The sequence below is a fragment of the Mytilus galloprovincialis genome, chromosome 10 (assembly GCF_965363235.1).
Source record: "Mytilus galloprovincialis chromosome 10, xbMytGall1.hap1.1, whole genome shotgun sequence".
Lineage (NCBI taxonomy): Eukaryota > Metazoa > Mollusca > Bivalvia > Mytilida > Mytilidae > Mytilus > Mytilus galloprovincialis.
Genome location: NC_134847.1, coordinates 45,309,532 through 45,335,949, shown reverse-complemented (window position 1 = coordinate 45,335,949; position 26,418 = coordinate 45,309,532). Strand labels below are relative to the sequence as shown.

At 31.0% G+C, this 26,418-nt stretch overlaps 1 protein-coding gene across 2 annotated transcripts in view; it reads right to left on the bottom strand.

The window, feature by feature from the left end:
* The window catches only part of LOC143047634 (dynein axonemal heavy chain 5-like), a 79,697-nt gene that overhangs the window by 5,584 nt on the left and 47,695 nt on the right, over nt 1-26,418 (bottom strand). For both annotated transcript variants that reach the window (XM_076220799.1, XM_076220800.1), the window contains 26 exons: nt 25,897-26,061; nt 25,184-25,300; nt 24,508-24,759; nt 23,764-23,886; nt 22,839-23,081; nt 21,574-21,726; nt 20,885-21,025; nt 19,251-19,344; nt 17,000-17,148; nt 16,519-16,673; nt 13,505-13,658; nt 12,778-12,942; nt 12,367-12,555; nt 10,170-10,635; nt 9,730-9,917; nt 8,630-8,935; nt 7,808-8,065; nt 7,034-7,384; nt 6,525-6,707; nt 5,956-6,199; nt 5,294-5,599; nt 4,818-4,957; nt 4,237-4,404; nt 3,501-3,776; nt 1,290-1,454; nt 550-744 (listed from right to left, as the gene is read on the bottom strand). In XM_076220799.1, the coding sequence (XP_076076914.1) occupies nt 550-744; nt 1,290-1,454; nt 3,501-3,776; nt 4,237-4,404; nt 4,818-4,957; nt 5,294-5,599; nt 5,956-6,199; nt 6,525-6,707; nt 7,034-7,384; nt 7,808-8,065; nt 8,630-8,935; nt 9,730-9,917; nt 10,170-10,635; nt 12,367-12,555; nt 12,778-12,942; nt 13,505-13,658; nt 16,519-16,673; nt 17,000-17,148; nt 19,251-19,344; nt 20,885-21,025; nt 21,574-21,726; nt 22,839-23,081; nt 23,764-23,886; nt 24,508-24,759; nt 25,184-25,300; nt 25,897-26,061 (5,346 nt within the window). The remainder of the gene's footprint in view (nt 1-549; nt 745-1,289; nt 1,455-3,500; nt 3,777-4,236; nt 4,405-4,817; nt 4,958-5,293; nt 5,600-5,955; nt 6,200-6,524; nt 6,708-7,033; nt 7,385-7,807; nt 8,066-8,629; nt 8,936-9,729; nt 9,918-10,169; nt 10,636-12,366; nt 12,556-12,777; nt 12,943-13,504; nt 13,659-16,518; nt 16,674-16,999; nt 17,149-19,250; nt 19,345-20,884; nt 21,026-21,573; nt 21,727-22,838; nt 23,082-23,763; nt 23,887-24,507; nt 24,760-25,183; nt 25,301-25,896; nt 26,062-26,418) is intronic.

Genomic DNA, 26,418 nt, shown 5'->3' with positions numbered 1-26,418 from the left:
CATTTTAATATACTGTGAAATATTTTATTTATAGTACAACATATTGAAACTTAAAGATAGTAACAATTAAAGTGAAACATATTTGATTTAATGAAACAACAGTTGAATAGTCATTTAAATGTGATTTATTCATTGACATCATGTAACTTTACCCTTGGTCTAAAATACCCAGTATACTCTTGAGTAGTCTTTGGAAAAAGGAATAAATAATAAATAAAATAGACAATCTAATTCAGATTATATCAATCTCAAAACAAGTATATCAACTAAAATTTAACAAAATATAAGTTTGAGAAAGAATAATAATAATAAAAATGAATAGGTGTTTGAGAAATAAGAAATAACATGCCATTTCTGTTGTTAAAAGTCTGATCATTAAGATATTGAACTTAAAAATAAGATTTTAAAAGATACCAAACTGAAAGACAGAGTCTAAAAGATACAAAACTAATATGTCAGATTATAACTTTCAAAACAAATTAAATCTTAATTTGGTAACAAAAACTCCTGACCATTTTAAATTATTAAAAAAATGTAAATTGGACAAACCTTTTTGGGGTCCATATCATCCAGGTGGTTTTGTACAAACTGAACAGTTGCATTTTGATCTCCCTGATTGAACTCATATGGTATATTCCAACCGATAGGTCCAAACTTACGTCTTTCTTGGACTGTTGTATGGAGGAAGGCAACACCATACAAGGTTGGCTTCCATTGTGGGAAGTTAGAATAATCTAATTGTTCCTGGGAAAGAGAAAAATAAATACAATTTGAATGAGAGAGTCAAGAATGTTAAAGCTTAAAATTCTACTGCAACAGATATTTCCTTACATGTTTTTACATAAGTTTTGGCATACAGTTTGTTTTTTGGTGGAGTTTGTGTTGCTTAGTCTTTAGTTTTTTATGTTGTGTCTTGTGAACTATTATTAATTTGTCTGTTTGTATTTTTCTTTGTTAGCCATGGCTTTGTCAGCTTATTTTTGATCTATGGTATCTTTTGCCCCTCATCAGAAAAAAAACCATCAAATATTGTCAAGCACTATCAAACAACATCAAACAAAAATACATCTTTTAATCCAACCTGTTTCAACGTAGCAAACATAATCAAACTTTGATTGAATTTTACTTGTTTAATGTTTAGAATATAATATTTAAAATGTAATGCTCAAAATGTTAAAGCAAATTTACCATGTTGAATTAAAAAAAAAAACATTATACAGAGGTTTTCATCTAAATTTGTCTCACAAATACAATAAAACACATCCTTGATCCATTTCCATAGATTTTACCTGTGAAAACATGGCATATGTCCTCTTTAGACCAGCTTTGACACCTTGTGGAGGTTCATTGGTAAACTTGATAGATGTCTGCAACATGTTGATTGGGAACTTAGGATGAGGCTCTAATGTCAACCAGAGTCGGAATCCCTCGTTCACATTCTCTGATGTCAATACCTGTAGGAATAAAAAACAAACAAGTTTGATCTCTATCTTTTTTTTGAAGAATTCAATTAAAATTTTGTAATTTTGCAGCACATATGCAAAAAGGGTGCAACAATAAGATTGCAGCAAATAAAATTTCATAGATTATAAATTTCACAAATAAAAAGAAAAAAATATAAAAATTTAAATCTTTGTTGGTTTGTGTTGTTTAAGTGTGTCATATTTGTTGGTTTGTGTTATTGTTTAACTGTAGTTAACTGTGTCATATTTGTTGGTTTGTGTTATTAGTTAACTGTGTCATATTTGTTGGTTTGTGTTATTGTTTAACTGTAGTTAACTGTGTCATATTTGTTGGTTTGTGTTATTGGTTAACTGTGTCATATTTGTTGGTTTGTGTTATTGGTTAACTGTGTCATATTTGTTGGTTTTTATTATTGGTTAACTGTGTCATATTTGTTAGTGTTTAACTGTGTCATATTTGTTGGTTTTTGTTATTGTTATTTGTAGTTAACTGTGTCATATTTGTTGGTTTGTGTTATTGTTTAACTGTGTCATATTTGTTGGTTTGTGTTATTAGTTAACTGTGTCATATTTGTTGGTTTGTGTTATTGTTTAACTGTAGTTAACTGTGTCATATTTGTTGGTTTGTGTTATTGGTTAACTGTGTCATATTTGTTGGTTTGTGTTATTGGTTAACTGTGTCATATTTGTTGGTTTTTATTATTGGTTAACTGTGTCATATTTGTTAGTGTTTAACTGTGTCATATTTGTTGGTTTTTGTTATTGTTTAACTGTAGTTAACTGTGTCATATTTGTTGGTTTGTGTTATTGTTTAACTGTGTCATATTTGTTGGTTTGTGTTATTAGTTAACTGTGTCATATTTGTTGGTTTGTGTTATTGTTTAACTGTAGTTAACTGTGTCATATTTGTTGGTTTGTGTTATTGTTTAACTGTGTCATATTTGTTGGTTTGTGTTATTAGTTAACTGTGTCATATTTGTTGGTTTGTGTTATTGTTTAACTGTAGTTAACTGTGTCATATTTGTTGGTTTGTGTTATTGTTTAACTGTGTCATATTTGTTGGTTTGTGTTATTAGTTAACTGTGTCATATTTGTTGGTTTGTGTTATTGTTTAACTGTAGTTAACTGTGTCATATTTGTTGGTTTGTGTTATTGGTTAACTGTGTCATATTTGTTGGTTTGTGTTATTGGTTAACTGTGTCATATTTGTTGGTTTGTGTTATTAGTTAACTGTGTCATATTTGTTGGTTTGTGTTATTGTTTAACTGTAGTTAACTGTGTCATATTTGTTGGTTTGTGTTATTGGTTAACTGTGTCATATTTGTTGGTTTTTATTATTGGTTAACTGTGTCATATTTGTTGGTTTTTATTATTGGTTAACTGTGTCATATTTGTTAGTGTTTAACTGTGTCATATTTGTTGGTTTTTGTTATTGTTTAACTGTAGTTAACTGTGTCATATTTGTTGGTTTGTGTTAGTGGTTAACTGTGTCATATTTGTTGGTTTGTGTTATTGTTTAACTGTGTCATATTTGTTGGTTTGTGTTATTAGTTAACTGTGTCATATTTGTTGGTTTGTGTTATTGTTTAACTGTAGTTAACTGTGTCATATTTGTTGGTTTGTGTTAGTGGTTAACTGTGTCATATTTGTTAGTTTGTGTTATTGTTTAACTGTGTCATATTTGTTGGTTTGTGTTATTAGTTAACTGTGTCATATTTGTTGGTTTGTGTTATTGTTTAACTGTAGTTAACTGTGTCATATTTGTTGGTTTGTGTTATTAGTTAACTGTGTCATATTTGTTGGTTTGTGTTATTAGTTAACTGTGTCATATTTGTTGGTTTGTGTTATTGTTTAACTGTGTCATATTTGTTGGCTTTTGTTATTGGTTAACTGTGTCATATTTGTTGGTTTGTGTTATTGTTTAACTGTGTCATATTTGTTGGTTTGTGTTAGTGGGTTTCTATCTCATCTTTCCGTACCATGCATCTCCTTTAACCCATAATAATCAAATAAAGTTATGTTGAGAAAAATTCTTACCAAGTCAAGTAATTCATCCATAAAATCCAGACCCAAATGACAGTTCTGTAGCAATACCCATCTACCTTCCTGCATAGATAAACTCAACAATCTTCTGGCGTGGACATCCTGTCCTTGACCCATAGAGATGGCGCCACATTGGAAGTTCTTCCTCTTGGCTAACAACATGATGTTTTCTGTTGGATCAGATCCCATGGACAAGAAGCAGGTTAAAGGTACATTGGTACGTGATTCTTCCCACATTTCATCCATATTCAGGATTACTCCTTCAGCAAACTGTAAACAAGAAAATAAAAACCCAAAAATGTAATTTTTTTCTAAAGAAATCATGTCAAATCATTATTACGTAAAATTTTTCATAGTTAAACTTTGGTAAATTGTATATTACTGCTTTTAAGAATGTCCTAGCCATTTATAAAATTGCATATTCATATGCTATCAGAAAATACATATCTATCTAAATATACTTTTAATCACAAGGTATTTAACACATATCTAATGATTTACTCTCTAGAAAAGGAATAGCTGGACAAAACAAAGTGCTTTTGGTGTTATTGATTAAATTTAACATAAATGAAATTTTTGATGAATGGAAAGTATATAAACAATCATATTTAGAAAATTGTTTTTAATTGTCCATGAATTTGCAATAAATTTAAGAGGACATGTGCTTCATAGTCACATATTAAAGATTTTCAGTAAACAGTTCATTATATTTTATTGGTGAGTTACCTACCCTTAATCCCATAGCTTCAGACACATATTTCTTTGCCATAGGTATGGTACGATCAGGACACCAACTTCTAAGGAGTAATAGTTTACGCCAAGTATCCAGAGTGGTACTGTAACCATCGGGTAAGGTGGCTTCCTCTGGTGCATCTTCATCGAACCATGCTTTCCATGCCTGCAAAGTCATTCCATAAAGTTAAATGTACAAAATATGCATTACCATTGACAAAATTTGTAATTACCGTATTTAGCTGTGTATAGTGCGCTTTTAAATTTTACCTATCAATCCTATCTACTTTTGAAAAAAGTTAATTGACCTGGTCATTCTATGGTGCCTTACTGTGAATGGATGAACTTGTCTTATTGTCTAAAACTACAATATATAGAATCATGCCACAATATCTCAGTAAAAAAATTGTAATCTGGACTTAAGTTCATCAATCAAGGGTCATTCACAAATATTCAAAAGGGAAAACAAGCAAATTAATATTATCGTTTCTAGGCCTGTACTTGTGGTATAATATGTATAATTTTCTGTTTCATTCCTAGCAAATTGTGATAGAATCTGTGAAAACTATGGTATTTTACCTTATCATTCCTGGCAACTTGCGATAAAATCTGTGAAAACTGTGGTAATTTACTAAGCTCTACCAAGTTGAGCCATGTCATGTCAGTAATCCATTTCCTTGGTTTGGGTTCTACAGCATTTAAGTCTAAAGCAGCGCCACCTATTGATAACAAAATATTTTGGTGTAACACTTGTCAATAGAATTATTACAGAAAACGTAAGACATATCACAATTTTTCAATTATTGATATCAACACCATCATTGGAGTGTAAGTATAATAAATTATGTACTTCTAGAAAAAACAGTCCTGTATAATCTAATTAAAGTAGCAATGAAAAGGTTTGAGACGTCATAATTGCAGGCATAATACATATTAAGGTGAACTAACCAAATGTTACGTAATAAATTTGAACATGTATTTTCATAATCACTTGCTTGAATTTGATAACCTTCATTACTGCAGTTATAAAAAGAAGAATCATGTTTGGTATTTACCCTTAATGAATGTTTGGAACTCTTCTCCACGAATTCTTCCTGCAGCCATTTCAATTTTACAGGTCATAAGTGTTGTAAACAAGAATTTATCGTTCTCATAGAACCCTCTGACAGAATAACTAAACACAGCAAAAGTAAGATATTCAATAATGTTATTAATTCTCTTTGTTGTTATTGGTGACTTCTGTGACTTGGCCATAGAGACATCAAATATTTCCAAGAACTGTTTCAGTGCTGTCTGGTACATCACATTGACCATACTCATCTCAACTATCACAAAATATAAGATACTGCCACGGGATGCCACTGAAATAAACAAAAAAATATCATGATAATATATCACATAAATCTTGGATGCCATCAAAATAAAATTTTACGCATATATAACACATAACTACAATATTGATGCCACTGAAATTAACAACAAAATTATGTGGATATTACACATGAATCCAGGATACAGCTCTGATCTAATCTTTTGATATTTTCTTTTTTGCAAGTCGAACATATAAATTTTTTCAATCATACTTTGGTCTTTTCTATCTTACACATTTGAATATTCAGATATTAAATTCTTACAAGTCAGCCAAACATTTTTTGTAATTTAAATCCATATAAATCATAACTTCATTTAAAAAAAAAAATAATCTAGAAAAACAAACCTGGACGGAACTCCTCTCGAGCAGAATTGATTTTGATCTCAGTTTCGGCGGCAATTTTGAGTTTTTCACTGACTTCTTCAGCTGTTGTCTTGGTAATTCTGAGTACCTCAATCAGAGATTCATCTTCTACCAATGACCCCTCAGTAGAGGTCAATCTGTACAATAGGTTATCTTCCAGATCTTTCATCTTCCTCTTGTTTCCTGTGACTTCTTCCATCAGGGTTGTCCTCTCTTGTTCAAGTTCCTATAGAAATACAAAAATGACAGTGTTATTCATCAACAGATTCTTTCAAGGATAAGGTAACGTCACAGAACATATTTTATGGCTAAAAATGTTAAATTATTATTAACATACTCTAGTGTTAGCCTCATTTTCATTGTAAATTCTATTATTTTTTTTTTTTCATTGTAAATTCTATTATTTTTTTTTAAAGAGCTGCTTAAAAAATAGAATTTGATAATAAAAAAATAAAAAAAATAGCAAGCTGTGTCAGTACAAATCTAAGAAAATTATCTTATGCCATTTATTTTTCACTGAGCAATTCTGATTCCAAAAACTTTTTCTATACCTGTTTTTCTGTCAAGATGACAATACCCAACAACTGATCTTCTAAACCTTTCATGGTAACAGTAAAGTCAACAATTGATGTTCTGGCCGATATTTCTGGTGTGTATGTTGGATTGGCCAGTTTGGTTGTGATGTACAGACGGAATCCTTTCATCACGTCTACTTCTTTGTCACCTACTTTCACCTATTCAAATACAGTAAGAAACGTTATTAAGAAAATTATACATTAAATCCATTGTTAGGAAATTCTTTTTATAAACTAATTTTTGAAAAAAAAAATATTAAAAATTTCATGAGTATAATTCTAAGATTCTGATTATTCATTTTTTATTCAAAATAAGGAAAAACATCTTATATTTGTTTTTAAATTTGACCTCTGTTATTTTCCGGACAATTTCAATACATTGAAAAAAAGTATTCTTCTTCCCCCGAAACAAACAGAATGAAATAAATCATTTGAAGGGGTAAGAGTGTGTAAATTCATTTGAAATGGCCTGATAGAATATATACCTTGAATGTAGAACCTGATTTAATGAAGTTCTTCTCTAGTACATTATCAAGTGCTGGATCTAAGTCTTCTCCGACATCTTCTATCAACAATGGCCGTCCTAAAGACAGTGCGTCCTCTAGATGGCTTCTAAAGTACTTATGATTGAGAGAGGTCAACTGTAATTCATTACTCTTTTCTCTGCTCTTGATCCAGAATTTACCCTGACCTTGAGGATCAATAAGTAACGGGAAACGAGCTGCCTTTGTGACAATAAGACCGTTTTGGATTGAGAGCTCGTCATTTGGCAAACCTTCCAAGTTCCATTCACTCACTGTTGTATTGTCAACCAACATGGTCACCACATTCACATCCTGTAATAAAAAAATTCACATTACCTTTTTAAAATATGACTTTTTATCGATCAAGAATCATGTGTGTATTCAAATTTTTACAAAATGACAAAAAACAATAGACAAGGGAAATACAATATAGGAAGCTCTAAATGGTCCAGTTGTGAATAAATTAAGTCAGGAGCTGATAATTCAGTGGATGTCTTTTAATGCTGTCTATCATTTTTGTTTTTTGTTTTGCATATAAATCAGGCCATTTTCTTGTTTGAAATGTTTTCATTTGTGATCAATAGCTGTGAATTTGTAAGTCATTTGGTCTCTGAATAAAAGTTGTCTAAGTGGCATTTATACAACATCTTCTTATTTTCCATTGAAAACAGTATATCGAAGTCTCGCTCATTGACTCTATCAAATGGAGACAAAAATAAACAAAATATAACTTACATCACTGAAGGGAATCTTGTTAGTTATCATTTCTTTCTTCCATCCCTTGAGTACAAGGTTTCTGAATTCTTGATTGAATGGACCAGTGTAAGACAGGAAACCAGTACACAACAATACGTCACCCACAAGCCTATGAATCTGGGCTTCAAATCCTTTACTGGCTTCAGTCCATCTTATTCTTTCTCCTGATAGACCCTCAATAAGAGCTGTGGCATTTATCATCTTTCTTCTGCAAGCTTCAGCATCATCAACTAATGTCTACAAGAAGAAAATCATATAATTTTTTGAAGGCAAGTCATGATTTTGGTTTTCTTTAAAAAAAAAATAAAATCCAGCTATATTGTTATACTGGGTTAATCATGGTTCATAGCTATTAATAGTGTTTTTGTTATTATAAACCATTTTAATTCTTGAAGTTTTTCCCCCCAAATTGCTCTGAATACAAGTTTGCTTTTACTTCTTTTAGCTGCTCTAACTTTGACCAAGTGCAAGAATGTCCTACCAACGATTAATTAACCTGTTGAAAATTTATATACTTTGGAGTCTTAAAGTTGGTAGTATGAAATGAGTCTATTGCTAAATAGGTGTAAAAAAAAACTTCTCAATAATTTCTGACTTTGCATTATATCATAATGGAGTAAAGATTTATTTTACATTACTAGATATCTGACTAAATAACCTGATTAATCCACATTACTTGTCCCCCCCATCCTTACTATATATTGCTTCTTATTTTAATTAGAAACTATGGTGGGATAATTTCTGATTTTACATTATACCATAACGGGGTAGAGATTTATCATAGATAATTGACTAAAGTACCTGTTTCTCTTTCATAGCAGCATCATACATAGCCATTACTTCTGCCAATTCTTTTTCCTTCTCATCTAACTGAGCTTGAGCTTTATTCAAATCACTCATGGCTGCCCCAAGTTTAGCCTCCTGTACGACCAGATTGGCTTTGAGTGGTAAGACTTCCTTGTTGATGCTAAAGAAGAAGGACATAGCTTCAGTCCATCCAGCCAGACCAGCCACATCTCCACATACTTTCTGTGCAGATTCCATGTTGTAATCCTCCATATCTAGGTATGGTGCTAACAGTTCTACTGTTTCTTCATTGATTGAATCCTAGGAAAGTAAAAAGATGACTTAAAACTTAAAAACATCAACCTTCTATAAAATCTATTAATTTCTTCTCTTTCACTTATTTTTATAAACTGTCTAATATAAATTACTATAACTGTTTCTTCTATAACTTATACTGTGGATTCATTTAATTTCGTGGGTCCCAATTTTCGTGGATTAAGGAAAACTTACATGTAAGTGGATATTTAATTTCGTGGGTCCCAATTTTCGTGGATTAAGGAAAACTTACATGTTAGTGGATATTTAATTTCGTGGGTCCCAATTTTCGTGGATAAAGGAAAACTTACATGTTAGTGGATATTTAACTTTGTGGGTCCCAATTTTCGTGGATAAAGGAAAACTTACATGTTAGTGGATATTTAATTTTGTGGGTCCCAATTTTCGTGGATAAAGGGAAACTTGCATGTTAGTGGATATTTAATTTCGTGGTTTCGCATAAATCTTCATACAAAGCTATAGAAAATTTGTCATTCATTGAACATTTAATTTCGTGGGTCACATGTACCCATGAAATCCACGAAAATTGGTATCCAATGAATGATTGATTGATTGTTGGTTGCTTAACGTCCAGTGGCAAATATTTCATGCATATTCAGGACAAGAACCACAGTATCATTGTCTCCCCTTTGGCTCATTTTATCAGCTGTTTGTTACAAATAACTATATAGTTGCTCTTTTTCTATCGCAAATATCAAATTTCTTTTACAGTAATAGTGAATTCTGTGGATTTATAAGCATTCTTTAGTTACTAATTTTGAATATCCTGATTATCTTACCTTAGGGAAGTGAAGTAAACCATTGAGGAAACCACTACCACCCATCAATTTGAGTGAATCACCCCAGGAAGGTTTCACACAAGGTCTCTCAGGATCTTGTTCAACAAGTCCTATTCTACGTTGGAAAAGAATCAACACACAGTCCATAATTCTCATAATCAAATGTGGCGGCTTGGCTAATTTTCTCACTGAAATTATAAAATAGAAATTCTCCATCAATTATCTTTATACAAAAGAAATGACTAATTTCCATTTTGTATGTCCTTTATGCTTTAAAGTATGTCGTCCATATATGTATATATTTGTTGGTAAAAAAAGACCAAGAGAGCTTATGCTTTTGTTAAGTCACATGCCAGCTTCAAATAAAATTACTGATTTGACAAGAATGTTTTTCATTTTTAAACTTTCTGTTTTTATATCCTAATTTTCTAAATATTTACCTGTAGATATGTGAGCTGGTTTAATTGTCTGTAAAGCAGCCTCTGCTCTTGCCAAGGCAGGTCTAGCAGCTTCTAGTTTCACCTCTGCTTTGGCTTTGTCCTCAGAAATGGCATCTACAATTGCCTGAGCTTTGTCTTTGACAACTTGTACTTGCGATTTGACTTTCTCAGCAGCTGTTGCTTTCTCTGTTACTTCTTTAAGTACAGCATCAGCTTTCTTTGATGCAACAGCTAATTCTTTTTCTTTGACAGCAAGTTCTTTTGAGAGTTCATTCACAGACTCAGTTGCTTCTATTAATTTCTTCAAACCAGTATTCATTCTCTGAGCCAAGATTCCAATCTCTCCTTTCTTCTCTGTATAAATAGTTTTGTATCCAGCAATGAAGGACAGGTATGATTTAGGAGTGACATATGTCTGTCTTCTGTACCTCTGGAAGTAGTCTATACAGTACTCTGCTACCATGTCCTACAATTATAATGTACTATTGAGTTATTCATGGCATTTACCTTAGGGCTATTCCAGAATAAAACTGTCTGGGCCCAAAGTGAGGACTTTATGAATTTCTGTAGGCATTTTTATTTTACCATTCTTTTAAGGTGGTACCCAACACTTTGACTAAAATTAATTTGGCTCATTTAATTTTCTTAAAATTTTGACAAAGTATTTACTTTGACCCTTTTACAAAAATATAAAAATTTCGAAACATTTGAACCAACCGTTTTATCAGAAAAATTACACTGGTTATATAGCAGTTTGACAAACACTTATTTTGATCATTGAGAAGCTTAATATTCCCTTAACAACACAACGTAATTACCACCAAAATTGAATATATATATACATGTTACCTTTCATTGTATAATATTTATTTCACCGAGTATTTTTTCTACTACTAAATTCAGGAACACTTAATAAGTTAAAGGACAAAATTCTAAACCTATTGAGGACATATACAAACTGTTTGTTTTAATTGCCATACACATTATTCCTTAATTTTACCATCTTTGCAAAAGAAACTATACAATCACCTTAATTGTATATTTAGGACTATGTAATTGTAATTTGTAAGTTATAAATTAATCAGTACATGTACCAATGGAATTCTAATATATATATAAGTGTGCATGTAAAAATAATCATTCAAGTGTTAGATCTACAATTATGACTGGAATATATAGCTCAGCCTGTTTAAACAACATTATTTAGCAAGATGGACAATCCATGTGAAGTGAGCAATATCCATTTATGTGACTTGGTGTTATTTCTTATATTAAAACAAAATTAAATGTTTTAACAGTTTTTCACAAAAGGTAATTTAAATAGGTTAGATGAATTTAAAAATAGTACTTCTTTTTAAGACTCTATAGGACATTTTGCATTAGAGTCGATTTTTTCTTTCTGATGGACCGATTTTATTTATGGGAAGATTTTTTCCTCATCAAATTGATCAAGTGTGTAGTGTTCTTATAACAGAATAGTTCCCCAAAAAAGTAATTCAAATTTTCAGGGCAAACCATCTGAGATTGATAGAGCCTTAAACATATAAATTCCAAACTTTTACTCATATTTTCAATGAAGAGAGGGCATCCTGAGAACTGTAGTTTAAATTTCTCATTTTACAATAAAATAAAACAAATATGTGAAACAACATTCCAGCCATTTTCATTCTTTCGTAACCTTTTGACAAAGTTTTACACACAACTTTTAAAGCATATGAACTGACAAGAAATACTTTAAATTCTAACTTACATCCTTTGTAAAGCAGCAATTATAGGAACCATTTTGTAAAATGTAAGTAATATAGTGGCAACACTTATTTGGAAGCAACTTACTTTAAAAGGGGACTATTTTTATGGTACAAACAAAACTCAAAAGAAATAATATAAAATTGTATTATAAATATATACAAACAAAACAGGAAATTATGAATCTGCAAAAATCACATGCCTTGACCAGCAAACTGTAAACATTGAAAGTGTTTAACACTAACTTTGTTTCTCTTTAGAATTAAATAAAATAGTAACTCAAGTACAGAGTACCAAAATATTTTTCATTAACATTCATGTTTTTCCACACAAAATAGATAAAAAAATTTGCATTCCAAAAATATGTTTGTTTTGATATGATATCAAAATATTCTGTAAGATTTCATAAAATAAGAATTTAGTCTCTTGTAACCATGGTAGCTATTCTTACCTGGAAGACCCCCATGGTACTGACAACTGACTGTTTGACAGCTGGAGTACATGCAATATCAAATGTGGCCAAGAAATGGTTGGAGACAGCAATCAAAGCATCTTTAGGCCATCTCTGGAACCAGTTCATTGTACAACCGGAAATCAGACCAGGAAACTTCAGTGATCTGCTACGGAATTTCTCACCAACCTATTGAAATAAAACATTCAATTTAAATGTATGTCTTGACTCGAAAAAAAAAAAATAGAAATGATCCAATATTATAATATTATTTTTTTTTTCAATTTTCTCCAAAAATAGTTGCCTCCCTCCCTCCTTTTTTTTATTAATTTAAACTACCAGAAAACTAATCATCATACTCATTAATAAACATTCTAAGTACACATTCTTTGTAACCAATGCTATACTTACTGGAGAAAAGCAGAGAACAACGTGAAGATTTTGTCTGCAACGATTCAGGTAATATTCATACAAATTTTCATTGGTTGGAACTTTACGTGGAAAATCTTTCTTCATTGACGCAATCAGTTCTTGTAAGATTTCATCCATTTCATCTCTGGCAAACAGACCAGATACCTAAAAATAAAACATTGTGTCATTTATACTTTTACACATATATGTTCTATCATATACTGTATAATATGGTAAAACTTTTAGTATTTGATTTCTGAAGTAATAAAAATAAGATTAATTATGTGTTTGGACCTGCATCTAACTGTTTTGAGGAAAAGCCTTTAGTTCATTATAGATTGGTATATTTAATGAGTGAGAACTTTGTCAATTGTCTAAGGTGCAACCAATCAAAGAACTGTAGATTCTTTATTGTTCGTTGGGTACCTTTTCCCCTGGATTTTGTTGGTACGGTAATGTTCAACTAACGACACATTTTCTATAAGGTTGTGGGCAAACTTTGGCAAATCCACAAAAAATCAAATATCTGTCAGTCTCTATTGCTAGCAGATAAATAAAATGTGTTATTAGATATAAGAAGATGTGGTATGAGTGCCAATGAGACAACTGTCCATCCAAGTAAAAATTTGTAAAAGTAAACCAATATAGGTCAAAGTATGGCCTTCAACACAGAGCCTTGGGTCACCCCGAACAGCAATTAGCTATAAAGGGCCCCAAAAATACTTACTTCACCAGAGGACAGAATGTTGTTCATGTATTCTAAGAAGCCTTCATCTTTAATTTCCTGATCTGTGAAGATAAAGGTAATACCGTTTCCTTGCTGTCCAGCTGTACGATACAGGAACTTCAAATCTTCAAGCAAGTTGCTCACATTGTAAGATCTGTAATAGATTGAGTATCAAATAGTTAAATAAAATTGACTAGCTTGATCTAATCATGTGTCATGTACCATGTATTTTCGTGGAGAGGGCTTACATAGGCTATGCTTGTTGCCCAATCCAATTCAATTTTTTTGAATAAAATATTGTTTTAACTAAACCATGTATTTTCAAATAAAAAAATTCGTAAGGGTTCCACGGAACCCAGTGTCTCGCCTACTTTTGCTGTTAATCGCAGACTCAACAAAAATGAGGAAAAACATCAATAAAAATTTCCCTCTCGATACTGTCTTTTGATTGAAAGAAGCTTCCAAGTTTGGTAAAAAATCCAGGATAGTTCATGAATCTAATAAATGTTTTATAAACTTCAACTGCAGACTGTATGTAATGTTAACTGGAAGAAAAACTAAGTCCATTTATAAGTAAAATACGGAAAAATTGAAGTTTTTTTTACAAAATTTACTTCTGAATAATATCTTATGATCAGAAACAAGCTTTTGTCTAAGTTTGGTAGAAATCCAGGATAGTTTAAGAACATTATAAAATTTTAAAAACTTAAACCACAGAGTGAATGTTTTGTTTCTGGCAAAAAAACTAAGTCCATTTATAAGTAAAATACGGAAAAGTGGAAATTTATTTTTACAAAATTTTCTTCTTGATACTATCTTATGATCATAAACAAACTTCTGTCTAAGTTTGGTACAAATCAAGGATAGTTTATGAAAGTTATTAAAATTTTAAAAACTTTAACCACAGAGTGAATGTAATGTTTCCTCGCAGAAAAACTAAGTCCATTTATAAGTAAAAGACGGAAAAAATGGAATTTTATTTTTACAAAATTTACTTCTGGATACTTTCTTATGATCATAAACAAGCTTCTGTCCAAGTTTGGTAGAAATTCAGTATAGTTTAAGAAAGTTATTAAAATTTCAAAAACTTTAACCACAGAGTGAATATTTGTGGACGCCGCCGACGACGACGACGCCGACGACGACGGAATGTAGGATCGCTTAGTCTCGCTTTTTCGACTAAAGTCGAAGGCTCGACAAAAAGTAAATTAACACATTATTTTTTTTTTTAAATATCACTGAATGTAATTTGGTACAATGTAAAAGGAATTATGTTATCATTGAAAATAGGTGAAATGTTTAGTGAAAAAAGTTTTAAATAAAAAAGGGCATGTGTTATACATAAATGTGTACTATACACAGCAAAATATGGTAATATGCTTCAAAATATTTGAGTTTTGAAATTTGTAAACTGATCCTGTGGAACAATACAATATTTTACCCATTTATAAATGTGATCCATTGATACACCAGCTAATCATTAAATCCCTGATGTTGATGTAGATATATATATATATAGTCTTAATTGAAAACAATATTCAAACCTATGATTGCGTTGGATAAAAACTGCAATTTTTATACATGTGCATGTAACATATTTCGTTACATATATATACAAATAAGTTAACTTTATCATAATTTGATGTGTCCATTTAGTATGCTATATAATATTTTGAATAATTTATATCATATAAAAAGACGTTACACCTGCTGCTTCCATTCAAAAAGAAATTTGAATTATAATTCTTAATTGACATTTTAAAACCAAATTTTACTGTAATTTATTGTGACATGCATAGATTACAGTCAAAATGTATTCACAACATCACAAAATTTATAATTTCAACTGGTTCATGACTATTATTATAAAATGACATTTGAGTTACAGGTCTTAAAGTCATGCATATGAGATTTCAACAACACAAAATGATATATTCATTTCATCTTGACAACAACAAAATTTATATAGTATATAGTGGAAAACCATTTATATATCTGATATACAATGTAGTTGTTTTCTGTGGTTCACTTACTTGCTTTTGTGTGAAGAAAAAAGATTTGACATAAAAATAAGTAACAAAATCATTTACACTTAGTTGAAATTACCCTTGAAACTTCAACATGCACATGACAAAATAAGTTACCCATACAAATCATTATTCATTGATATGCTTTTAAATATGCTAAAAGTTTAAATTTAGAAGCTTTTTTTCTACTGATGTCTCCCTTTATTGATTTAAATCTACATTATAATTGAGAAGTATCATAAGAAATAAAAACAGAATTTCTCAAAGAACATTCAAACAATTTTTTATCCTGAATTATCCTTCCTTCTCTTTTTTAAAAAGTTTGATTCAAATCTTTGATAATGACTTATGTGGGTTTTATTGCTTTCTTAAAGCAAGAGTTTCAACAGACAATTTCAACTCAGTCTACAAAATATGTGACTAGAAAAAATCTGTCTATAAACATATACCACTTACTTTACACTTCAAGATAACAAAATAGGGAATAAATGTTTAATAAGAAGTCAAAAAGAAATATCTAGTTTCATACATAAATGCCTCTATATTTTTTTTTTAATGCAAACAATAGATAAAATTGAAAAAAGAAACAGAAATCAGTATAAAAACAAATTCAAATATATATTTGACCACGTGAAATTCAAAACATAATCAAAATAAAGATCAATAATAAAATCTGTGAATACTGCTGACTCACAAAATAATAGCTAACTAATAACAGCTCGTTCAGATTGAATATGAAATTGATATAAACTTTTTAAAACTTTGTCCTACTTGGAATATTCACACAATTATTCAATGTCTACTGTAATATACTTCAAATTCAACCCCTGTTACTTTTAATTATAACATTTATTAACTATAAATTTAAAGAATTAAAAAGAAAAATTATTAGTTGATGACCTGGTAAAAGATATTTAAAAAGAATGAATGGTAAATAATCATTTACATATATTTCTAAGTGTATTTTTCCTTAAAACGTAATAATACCTAGTTAATGTAATCTGGAAAGTCTTGTATCCGGCAATGAATGATGATAGTCTGGTCAAACTCTGTTTTCCTGAACCACCCACTCCTACAAGTAAGGAATGTCCTCTGGGGGTTCTGATCACACGGGAAATCTTTACCAAATTGGTCATGGCATCCTGAAAAACAAATGTCACTTAATAAAAATGTTTGTCCTCTGAGGAGGGATTTGACTTTATCAGGAACCCTAAAATCCAAAACATTTTTAAAAAGTCAAGGAAGTATAAAAACATATAGAAAGTGAGTTTTAAACAAATATAACAACAACTTATTGACTGCTGCAAACACTATTAATTAAATTCTTATAAAAATGCTAAATAATAAGATATAAATATCTATTTTTGAACCATGGAAAAATTTCATCTGTATTAAGCTTACGACTCTCAAAGTTTATTACTGTATACTGAATTATTTCCCTTGATTTTCAGCAATTTTTCTAAATTACCTTGAAGAAGACCATATCCATCTTTGCTCCTCTAACAGTTTCATTATATTGTTCCATGTAACCCTTCAGTCTTTCTTCAAGAGCATCTAATGATGGGATGGCTTCATAGATCTTTGGTGCTTCTAAATCAGCATCTTCAGGTTCCTCACCTACAAAGTTGTCAAATTTAGAGTTAATGAGGGGTATACTTACTACTTAACACAAAAATATACTTGGTAGTTGAAAATGAACTGTATCAAATAGAACAATGTAAGACCCTCCCGAGAAGTCAAGGACATTGAATATCCCACTGGTAGAAGTACAGTGTAACCTGTCTAATCCGAACACCTGAGTATTTCAACATCCTGTTTTAACCAACATATTTTTCTGGACCCAAAATATGCCTATTCTTGCTGAAATCTGAGTATTCCCACACCCTGCTTAATTGGACATCTTTTTCAGGTCACCCAGTGTCGGATAACACAGGTTACACTGTATATACATAAATCAGATTTTTCGTCTTCTAAAAACTTACCATGACAACATCGGATTGCATCATTTTCAATCAAATTAGTTACATAAATATACAATTCAAATCAACATCAGTTAAAATCAAATCTATAATAGTATTCTGAAATTCTGATGCTGTTATATTTATTTATTCTCGTAACTTCAAGACATCATAGATGAGCAATAAATTTTACAGCACAAGCCATTCGTGTGTCTAACAGTTTTCTGAACAAGGGTCAATTCTTTTTAAATTTTATAAATGGCTGTATACAGAAATATCAGGTATTGAAAACAAAACAATACTGAAGTGGAACTCTGGTAAAATCACAGGAATTCAGCTATATCACCTAAGCAATATTCATTTTTTTTCAATTGACTCTCATTCAAATTTAAATTGAACTCATAAGTTATCAAAATCCCCCCTCCAAAAAAAAAAAGGATAAAAATAATAAACTTGTGTAAAAAAAAATATGACAATCTATACAAGTTATTAAAATAATAAAGACTACCCCCAACTACATCTAGTTGATTTTTTCTCAAATCTCCCCTCTTACTCCCTACCTGTTACCCATTACCCTATTGATCCCCTATACAACAAACATTAGAACTACAATTACAAACTGTTCTACAACAAGAAGTGAAGGTTACAACATCAATTATTCATACCAAATATCATACATGTATAAACATTCTATTAATTGTGTTGAAAGTGAAAGCTATTTACTGCAGGAAATTTTGGATCTATACTCAATGCAACACTGCCTGTAACATTCAGTTTGACTTGATAAAGCCAAAAATTTTGGAGAATCAGTTACAAGTTTGATGGTTGAAAAATGTGTGCCAAAAGGGAGATGTCAAAAGTAAGATAAAACAAGAAATTCAAAGAATTGTAATTGAATATTTAGGAACATCAATTGGTGATTTGATGGACACAATGGGTTTACTGACAAGTAACATCCGAAAATATGGATCTTTCAAGATAATTGATTATCGAGGAATGAACATAGAACAAAAGGTTGTGAACACTGTCTTTGTCAGAATTTTGTACTCATGCAAAACATTTCAGTGGTTTGTTTACTACACAAAACCAGCCATGGGAAATGTGAGATACCCACCAGACCTGTCTTTCTCTTAATAAGCAAAGTATATGTCTCAACATCAATATATTGGAAAGTATATATCATATTTGATCATAAGCATAATGTATGTAAATATACAGGCATTCAGTGAGATATGATTGGTCTATAATCTAATTTGAACAACATGAAAAGCCATTCTTTTTAAATATATATAAGTTTAATTACCATTGTTGGAATCTTGAAAAAGGAATATTTCACTTGATTTTCAAATAACGGAAAACTTTCTAATGAATATATTGTTCTAAAAACTTCCTTTTCCAGGTAGAAAAGTAGAAAAACTAATCAACTTACCAGCTTTATGAAGGCATGAACAAGTTTTTATAAGTATTAGATATGATTTCGGGTGACAGGTTTCAAAATGTATTGACCAAAAAAATTAAATAAAGACAAAATGTGATACTCCAATCTAATGCTTTGATTAAAAAAAATTTTTTTCCAAATTTTATGAACAAAAATCTAAATGGTTTCAAGAATTTTAAATATCAATTGCTTACAATTTTAGAGATTTTAGCTCTCTATATAATGCCGGTCCATTTATTATGCAAATAAATATCATTTAACAAATTAAGCTGTATATTTCACAGGATGTCAAACGGGATAAAACCTTAGCCTTATTTAAATACCTGTAGGTTCTGGAGCCTCACGCATGAAGTCTACAAAGTATGGTTCAGCCTCCATTTCATTCACAACAGCTGATCCACACTCCTCCTCTGCTACCTGATAACAAAAATATAAATCATTTTCATTTCTTATTGGACTATTAAATATATTTTATAGGTCTTTTCTTCAATGTGTAGAATTACTTATTACTTTAACAATTAACAAAATAAATTCCGCGAGGTGAACCAACGCCTGTGAAATCGTTTTGGTAGAGTCCCTGAAGTGGATACCTTGGTATGCCGGGTTGTCAAATCATGCAAATGAATGCAATCCTTAAATAATAATAAAATTGACAACAACACTTCAAAAGATCTGCAATTTTATTATCTATGTCTACATGTTTCGCCTGTAAGGCAGGCTTCATCAGGACAATTTTTATACAGAAATTGAGCCCCTGAAGTACTCAAAGTGGTGCATTGAATTTGACGTCGTCATGGTGAGAGAAACAATGAAAAGTGAAAGTAGCAATACAGAGTTATAAATAGATAAGATAAATATAGAAAATTAAAGTTTGTATACAATGTAACTTGAGTTCGTTTTACTATTATATGATACATGAAATTGTTGTCAATTAACAAAATAGATGAAAATTCAAAAATTATTTTCCAAGCATAAAAAAATTGCATTAGTAGTTCTAAGATCATTCATGAAACAAGTAGTTCAGTATATAGACCTCACAAATTTTTACTCCATAGTTTTTAAACAACTTTAATATCACTATGGAATAAATTGAGAATGGAAATGGGGAATGTGTCAAAGAGACAACAACCCGACCATAGAGCAGACAACAACAGAAGGTCACCAATAGGTCTTCAATGCAGCTAGAAACTCCCGCACCTTGAGGCATCCTTCAGCTGGTCCCTAAACAAATATTTATACTTGTTCAGTGATAATGGACGTCATACTAAACTCCAAATTACACACAAGAAACTAAAATTAACTAGATGTGTCAAAGCGACACGAATGGCCCCGTTCCAAAAAGTTGGTGGAAAAATCTGCAATTTCAATATAAACCAGTGGACACAAACATGATGGTAGTCTCGCATATCAAATATCAGCTCAAAATCTGGAGGGGAATAGAGAAAAAATGCGTATAACTATGATTATCAATAATTTATCAAAGTCCAAAGCCCGTAATTTCAGCAAAAATTAAGCTTGACCTATAACTCATCATGGTTAACTCACATACCAAAAATCAGCCCAATATCTGAAGACGTTTAGAAAAAAATCTGTATAACTGTGATTTTCAACAATTTCTCAAGAGTCCAAAGCCTGTAATTTTGGCAAAAACTAGTGGAGCAGAACAAAATTTAAACTTGACCTGTAACTCATCATGGTTAACTCACATACCAAAAATCAGCCCAATATCTGAAGGCATTTAGAAAAAAACTCTGTATAATGGTTTGTTGCGGAATGACGGAATGACCGAATTACGGAATTTCGGAAAGACGGATAAGGGTAAAACTATATGGCACCGACAACTTTGTTGCAGGCCATAAAAATCATACAAGACTAACAAAGGCCAGAGGCTCCTGACTTGGGACAGGCACAAAAATGCAGCGGGGTTAAACATGTTTTTTGATGAAATTATACTAACCTGTTTCATGGTTTTTTCGAACCAATCTTTGTCTGGTAAATCTACAAATCTGTCAACAATAACTCTGTAGCACTCGTTCTTCCATAGTGACATCATAACACCAGTGCTGGACAGGATTTCATCGGTTATATTCAAAATTCCCTGGAAAAATTAGGATATAATTTAAACTTCTGACATTCTTAAACAAGAATTTGCTTTCTTAATATGATACAACTAAATACTTTTCAACTACTTTTAAATTGATTATATTTCTAAAGATAACCGACTGACTAAAGGTCAATAAAATTTTTTTTTTTTTATATAAGATCAACCCATAAATTAAGTAACCATGGTAAACAGTAATTCTAATTTGAATTATGATAACTAGTACCCGCTAAATTAGAGAAGTCAACAATTAATACTTGTTTCATAAAATTACAGCTAATTTCCATATGTTTGTAGAGTAAAACTTTGTCTGGCTTGCTTGCTTTGTTTTTATAAACATTAGCTCAAGCATTATAATCAAGATTGACATCTGCAAACAATATAGACAGGCAATATTAAACCAGTATTATATTTAATTTGATTTAAAGTTATCCCAATTACAATTGTCAATATAAAAACATAGCAAGCAAGCTAACCAAAGTCTTACCCTACAAGCATTAGGAAATTAGCTGTACCAGTGTAAAAACTGAGTTCTAATGACTAACCTGCCAAATTCTGCTGAGATCTCTCAAGTTGAAAACGTAATGGAACTTAGCTGGTGTTGGCAACATCTTAACTTTAACCTTCTGCCAAAGTTTTCTGGTAGCTGTAATTAAACTGTCCACAAGTTCACAACAGTCTTCTCTGAATCCTCTTTCCTGTAACATAAAATACAAGCATTATTCTCTTGAATACTTCAAACATTAGATGTGACATTTTCAAATTTACTTGCAATTCACAGTTTACACCAGCTTTGTGATTTAAAGTACAGTAGTTCTTTCAATGTGAGGCTACTCCTGGTGCAAAAGAAAAGTTGACTTACAATGGAGGTTTTATCTCCTGAGAAGTACTAAGGATTCATTTATTTTCATGGATACTAATTTTCGTGGTATGAGGAAAACTTTGTAGATATTTAATTTCGACATTTTCCAGAAGTCTGCATTTAATCATACAGGAAGTTTGCAATTTGTTGGCCATTTAAAGGAGTAGGTTAAGTAAGACCCCTTTTTGGCCCCAAAATATATCAGTTTTACAAAATTGTTATAATGCAAACATTTAGCTTTTTATTGGAAAGTAGAATACTTATGCTACATAAATATTGGCTGTTTTTGACAATATAATGAATATATATCGGGTACGAGCATCATTTCATGCTAAATTACTGAAATCTTCAAAATTTTAGCATTTGAGTTAAATTTTCAACACTTATTGTCTTAAATGGAAGGGGCCGCATTCGTGTTCATTCTTAATATTTAAATGTAAGTTGTATTTGATGATAATAAATGACATATATAAAGGTTGAGGGTGAACATGGATGCGACCACTTTCATTTTTGACAGAAACTATCTGAAAAGTGACAAATTATGGCATAACTGATAGATTTTTCATATTTAAGCTTGAATATGAGCGTCTCAAATGACTAAATGAGTCCAAATCTTTCACACAAACTAATTGAATCTACTGAAGTAGACACTTAAGTGTTTAAAAAGTGTACAAAATCTTTCTTCAGATGAACCTGAAATTTGAGGCAAAAATGGGCCATTACCGGACCTACTCCTTTGTGGTTTCCATGCGTCCATGGAATCCACAAAAACAGGTATCCAAGAATAATAATGATTCCACAGTATATTCTAGGTTTCCATTGAAATAATGTCAATGGGGAATGGCCTCATGCATGTTTACCTGATACATATAATATTGTATTAATAATTAATGATGCATATTTGTTATTTTTACTCTTGTAATCCTATATTTATTTTCTTCAAGTTACCTTAACAAAGTATCCTTTTCCAATTGTTCTGAAGATTTTATCAATGGAATTATTTGACGGAAGACAACAGTTGAAGATATTGAAGTGACGTTTGAGACGTTGTGGGATATCATTTCTACCTCCACCGGGATGGATCATAGCGGCTAAGAACTGGATATCAACAATGTTGGTAAATTCTCCAGGTTTCTCAAGGTTATAGAACCCTCTAGCTTCCATCAGCTGTCGTGTAATTTCATTGGTCACCTGAAAGAAAAAGTGTCAATTTTCCAGTAAGTTTTCAGAAAATCAATATTTTTATGTGAACTACTAAAATTTTCAATGCTGTCATTTTGTGCTCTCACAAAAATTACAAAATGTCTGTTTCAGCATTTTTTTTTTTTTTTTTTAAGCATATAAAAAGTTTTCTGTAAGCAAAATATAGAGAATATCTTATGGATTTTTCAATATCGCAACCGTATCAACCCGAGACGTGAGAGCCGTGGTGTAGTGGTTAGTGCATCGGATTACTAACACAAAGGTTCCTGGTTCGATTCCCGTTTGGGATGAAAATTTCAGGAACTCAATTTTTGGCTCTCCCTTGACACCATCTGCGAGTATGGTCTTGAGGAAATGATTATAGTCCGTTGGAAGGGGACCATAAATAGCTGACCCGTGTTAAGAGAGAGCCATATCTCTTGCACATTAAAGACACCCTTGTAGATTTCGAAAAAAAGTAGGCTAATACCGCTACAAGGCAGCACTCGCACCGGCAAAGTGGAAAGGGATTAATATAAGTTGCAAAACTTGTTTCCCAATCCACTATAAATAAATATGTTTAAACTAACCCAAGACACCAATATAATCCCAAGAGCTCTGTCTATGAGCTGATACACTAAACACAGTCAGCCAATCAGAAGACATGTTACATCCAAAATTAAATAATTACCTGATCTCCCCATTCATTGATTATAGGCATGTTAATATCATCAATAAAGACAGTCATCTTCTTTCCAGCAGGTGGACCATAGGTTGTACCCATTCTTTTGTCTACATATCCCTCCATGGTTCTCTAATAGTAAAAGAATAAGAATAAATATAATGTCTTGACTTTAACCTCTATTTTCTTTTTATAGTGTGATTTTTTACATATACTGAGGATTCATTTATTTTTCGTGATTTGAGCAAAATTTGAATGTTCGTGGATACTTGTTTTTGTTGTTTTGCCGAATTCTACATAGAAGCCTTAAGAAAATTTGTTATTCGTTGAACATTTGAATTCATGTTTCCCCTGTACCTACAAAATCCACTAAAATTGGTATTCACATATAATAATGAATTCACAGTAGTCATTAAATTTGAAACAATGCTTTGATCATCTATCAGTTAAAATATAAATTCCTCTGTAATAAGCAAGGCATAAAATTTGTTAAGTCAAATTATTCAAATAACAATTACATTTTTACAGTACATGAAACAAAGTTTGTAACTGGAAAAAACATTAATGTATGTGTATATTTTTATGCCAAAAAATATTCTTTGTTTGAATATATGACCTTCAATCACATTGGAACTGAGAGCAATGACATTTAATCTGACAAAATTTGTTACTTTTAATATCACCAATAAATTTCATCATGTATAGCTCCACATAAATCTGCATAAATGAAAAAAATAAAGATTTTGATTATACCTGAACCATAGTACATGTTGTAGCACTAGAGAAGTTGAAGCTCTTGAATAAATGGTCTTCTGGGTCCATTTTTCCACAGTATCCCTGAACCATGACTGTTTTAGCTGTTCCCTGTTCTCCTATCAATAACACAGCCTTGCCTTGCTTGGAGATCATTTTCAACAGGTAATCAGTCCTCACATTGTCAACATTAGGAATCAAAATAGAGGTGTATTCTGGGATTGAATCTGGTGGGTAGACATATTCTGGCACCTGTATCAGAATATTTTAAAAGTAAAATCAGTGTCTTTTAATTATGATATTTATGACAAGCAACCAATTACATTGTTAAAATGCCAACAAAGGTTTTTTTTGCTGTGATGGTTGTCATATATAAAAATTTATCTTTATCCAAAGATATACTGCAAAGGTTTTAGTTAACTATATCAAGTATTACCATTTAAAACAAAACCAATTATCCAATCAAACAAGTAAGGGAAAAAATTTGTAATGCTAAATACCACATTGATTAGATTATTTACTATTGCATTCAGAAAATGCACTAGAAATGTTCTTTTCATTCAATTTTTATTTTCTCCATGGAAGCCATTTCTCAAATCTTTATTTCAATCTGAGCCATTTTTTTTCTTTCACATTCCAAGATATGTCCCTTTCTATAACACCAAAATAAACGTACCCTTCCACTCCAATGTTCCCATGCTCCTTTTTCATTTACCATATATTCAAATATGGTGTCATCTTCTTCACATTTTGGTAATGGAAGTTTGGTATTTGCTACCATCCATTCTTCAAGCTGTTGAAGAAAAAAAAATCAAATAAGTTTCTTTATAGGCAATAAAGGAATGAAACATTAACAATGTTGAGTTGTAAAAAAGATGATTTCTCCCATATTCAAATTTATTAAAGACTATAAAATATAGTATATTAAAGTTAGCCGACTTAAATGAGTTATCTCCCTGTATGTTAATACATCTAAAAAAAAATATAAGTTATCTCCCTATATGTTAATAAATCTTAAAATCCTGAGTTATCTCCCTGTATGTTAATGAATGAAATAAACAGCTGCGTCACCAGCGCATGATACCTTTTTGAGATACAGCGCGACATGTGACCTCCACACCCCCACCCCCCCCCCCCCTGTTCCCTGTTTTTTTTTTGCAATATTGAGAAAAATCCTGAATTCTTAAACAAAATTTCAAAATGCAAGTTTAAACTACTACCATTATAATAACCTTGTTGCATTTTTCGCAATAAAAATTAAATATCAATAATTTGTGAATTAACAGTATTTTGTTATAAACAACACATGTTTTCCCTTGATTAATGTAGATATACCAAATAAATAATAAACACATCATGTTTTGCTTTGACTGATGAAGATATACCAACCTTTTTCCTGTCATCTAACTCTAGAATACCACCAAGAGAGAACATCATGGCAAAGATGAAGAGTTTTTGTAGATGGTCTGGTTTCATGTCTTTTCCTTCATCTCCTCCTGGGATCAGTCCCTCCAACAAATCTATAGACTGTCTTACATACATACACTCTAACAACTGAAATATAACAACTTGAATCAGTCTCTTGAACAAATAACAGTATAGTGAGTTATTTTCGTAGGGTGTAAATTTTCGCTTATTTCCACAGATAGAACAAAATCGCCAAAATAAATTCTGCCAATATAAAATTTATATGCAAAGGTATTTTTAAAAGTTTTAAATCCACCTAAATATTTTGTATACCTTATTCGATGAAAATCGGGAAATTTTTCACCTGTGAAAATAACCCGCTATACGGTAATAGAATGTCTCTCATAAAAAATACATTCTAACAACTGAAATATAACAAAATTCATGTATGTGACCATAATGGGATTACTTCCACCTATTGAAGATTCTAAGGCATTCCTGGTA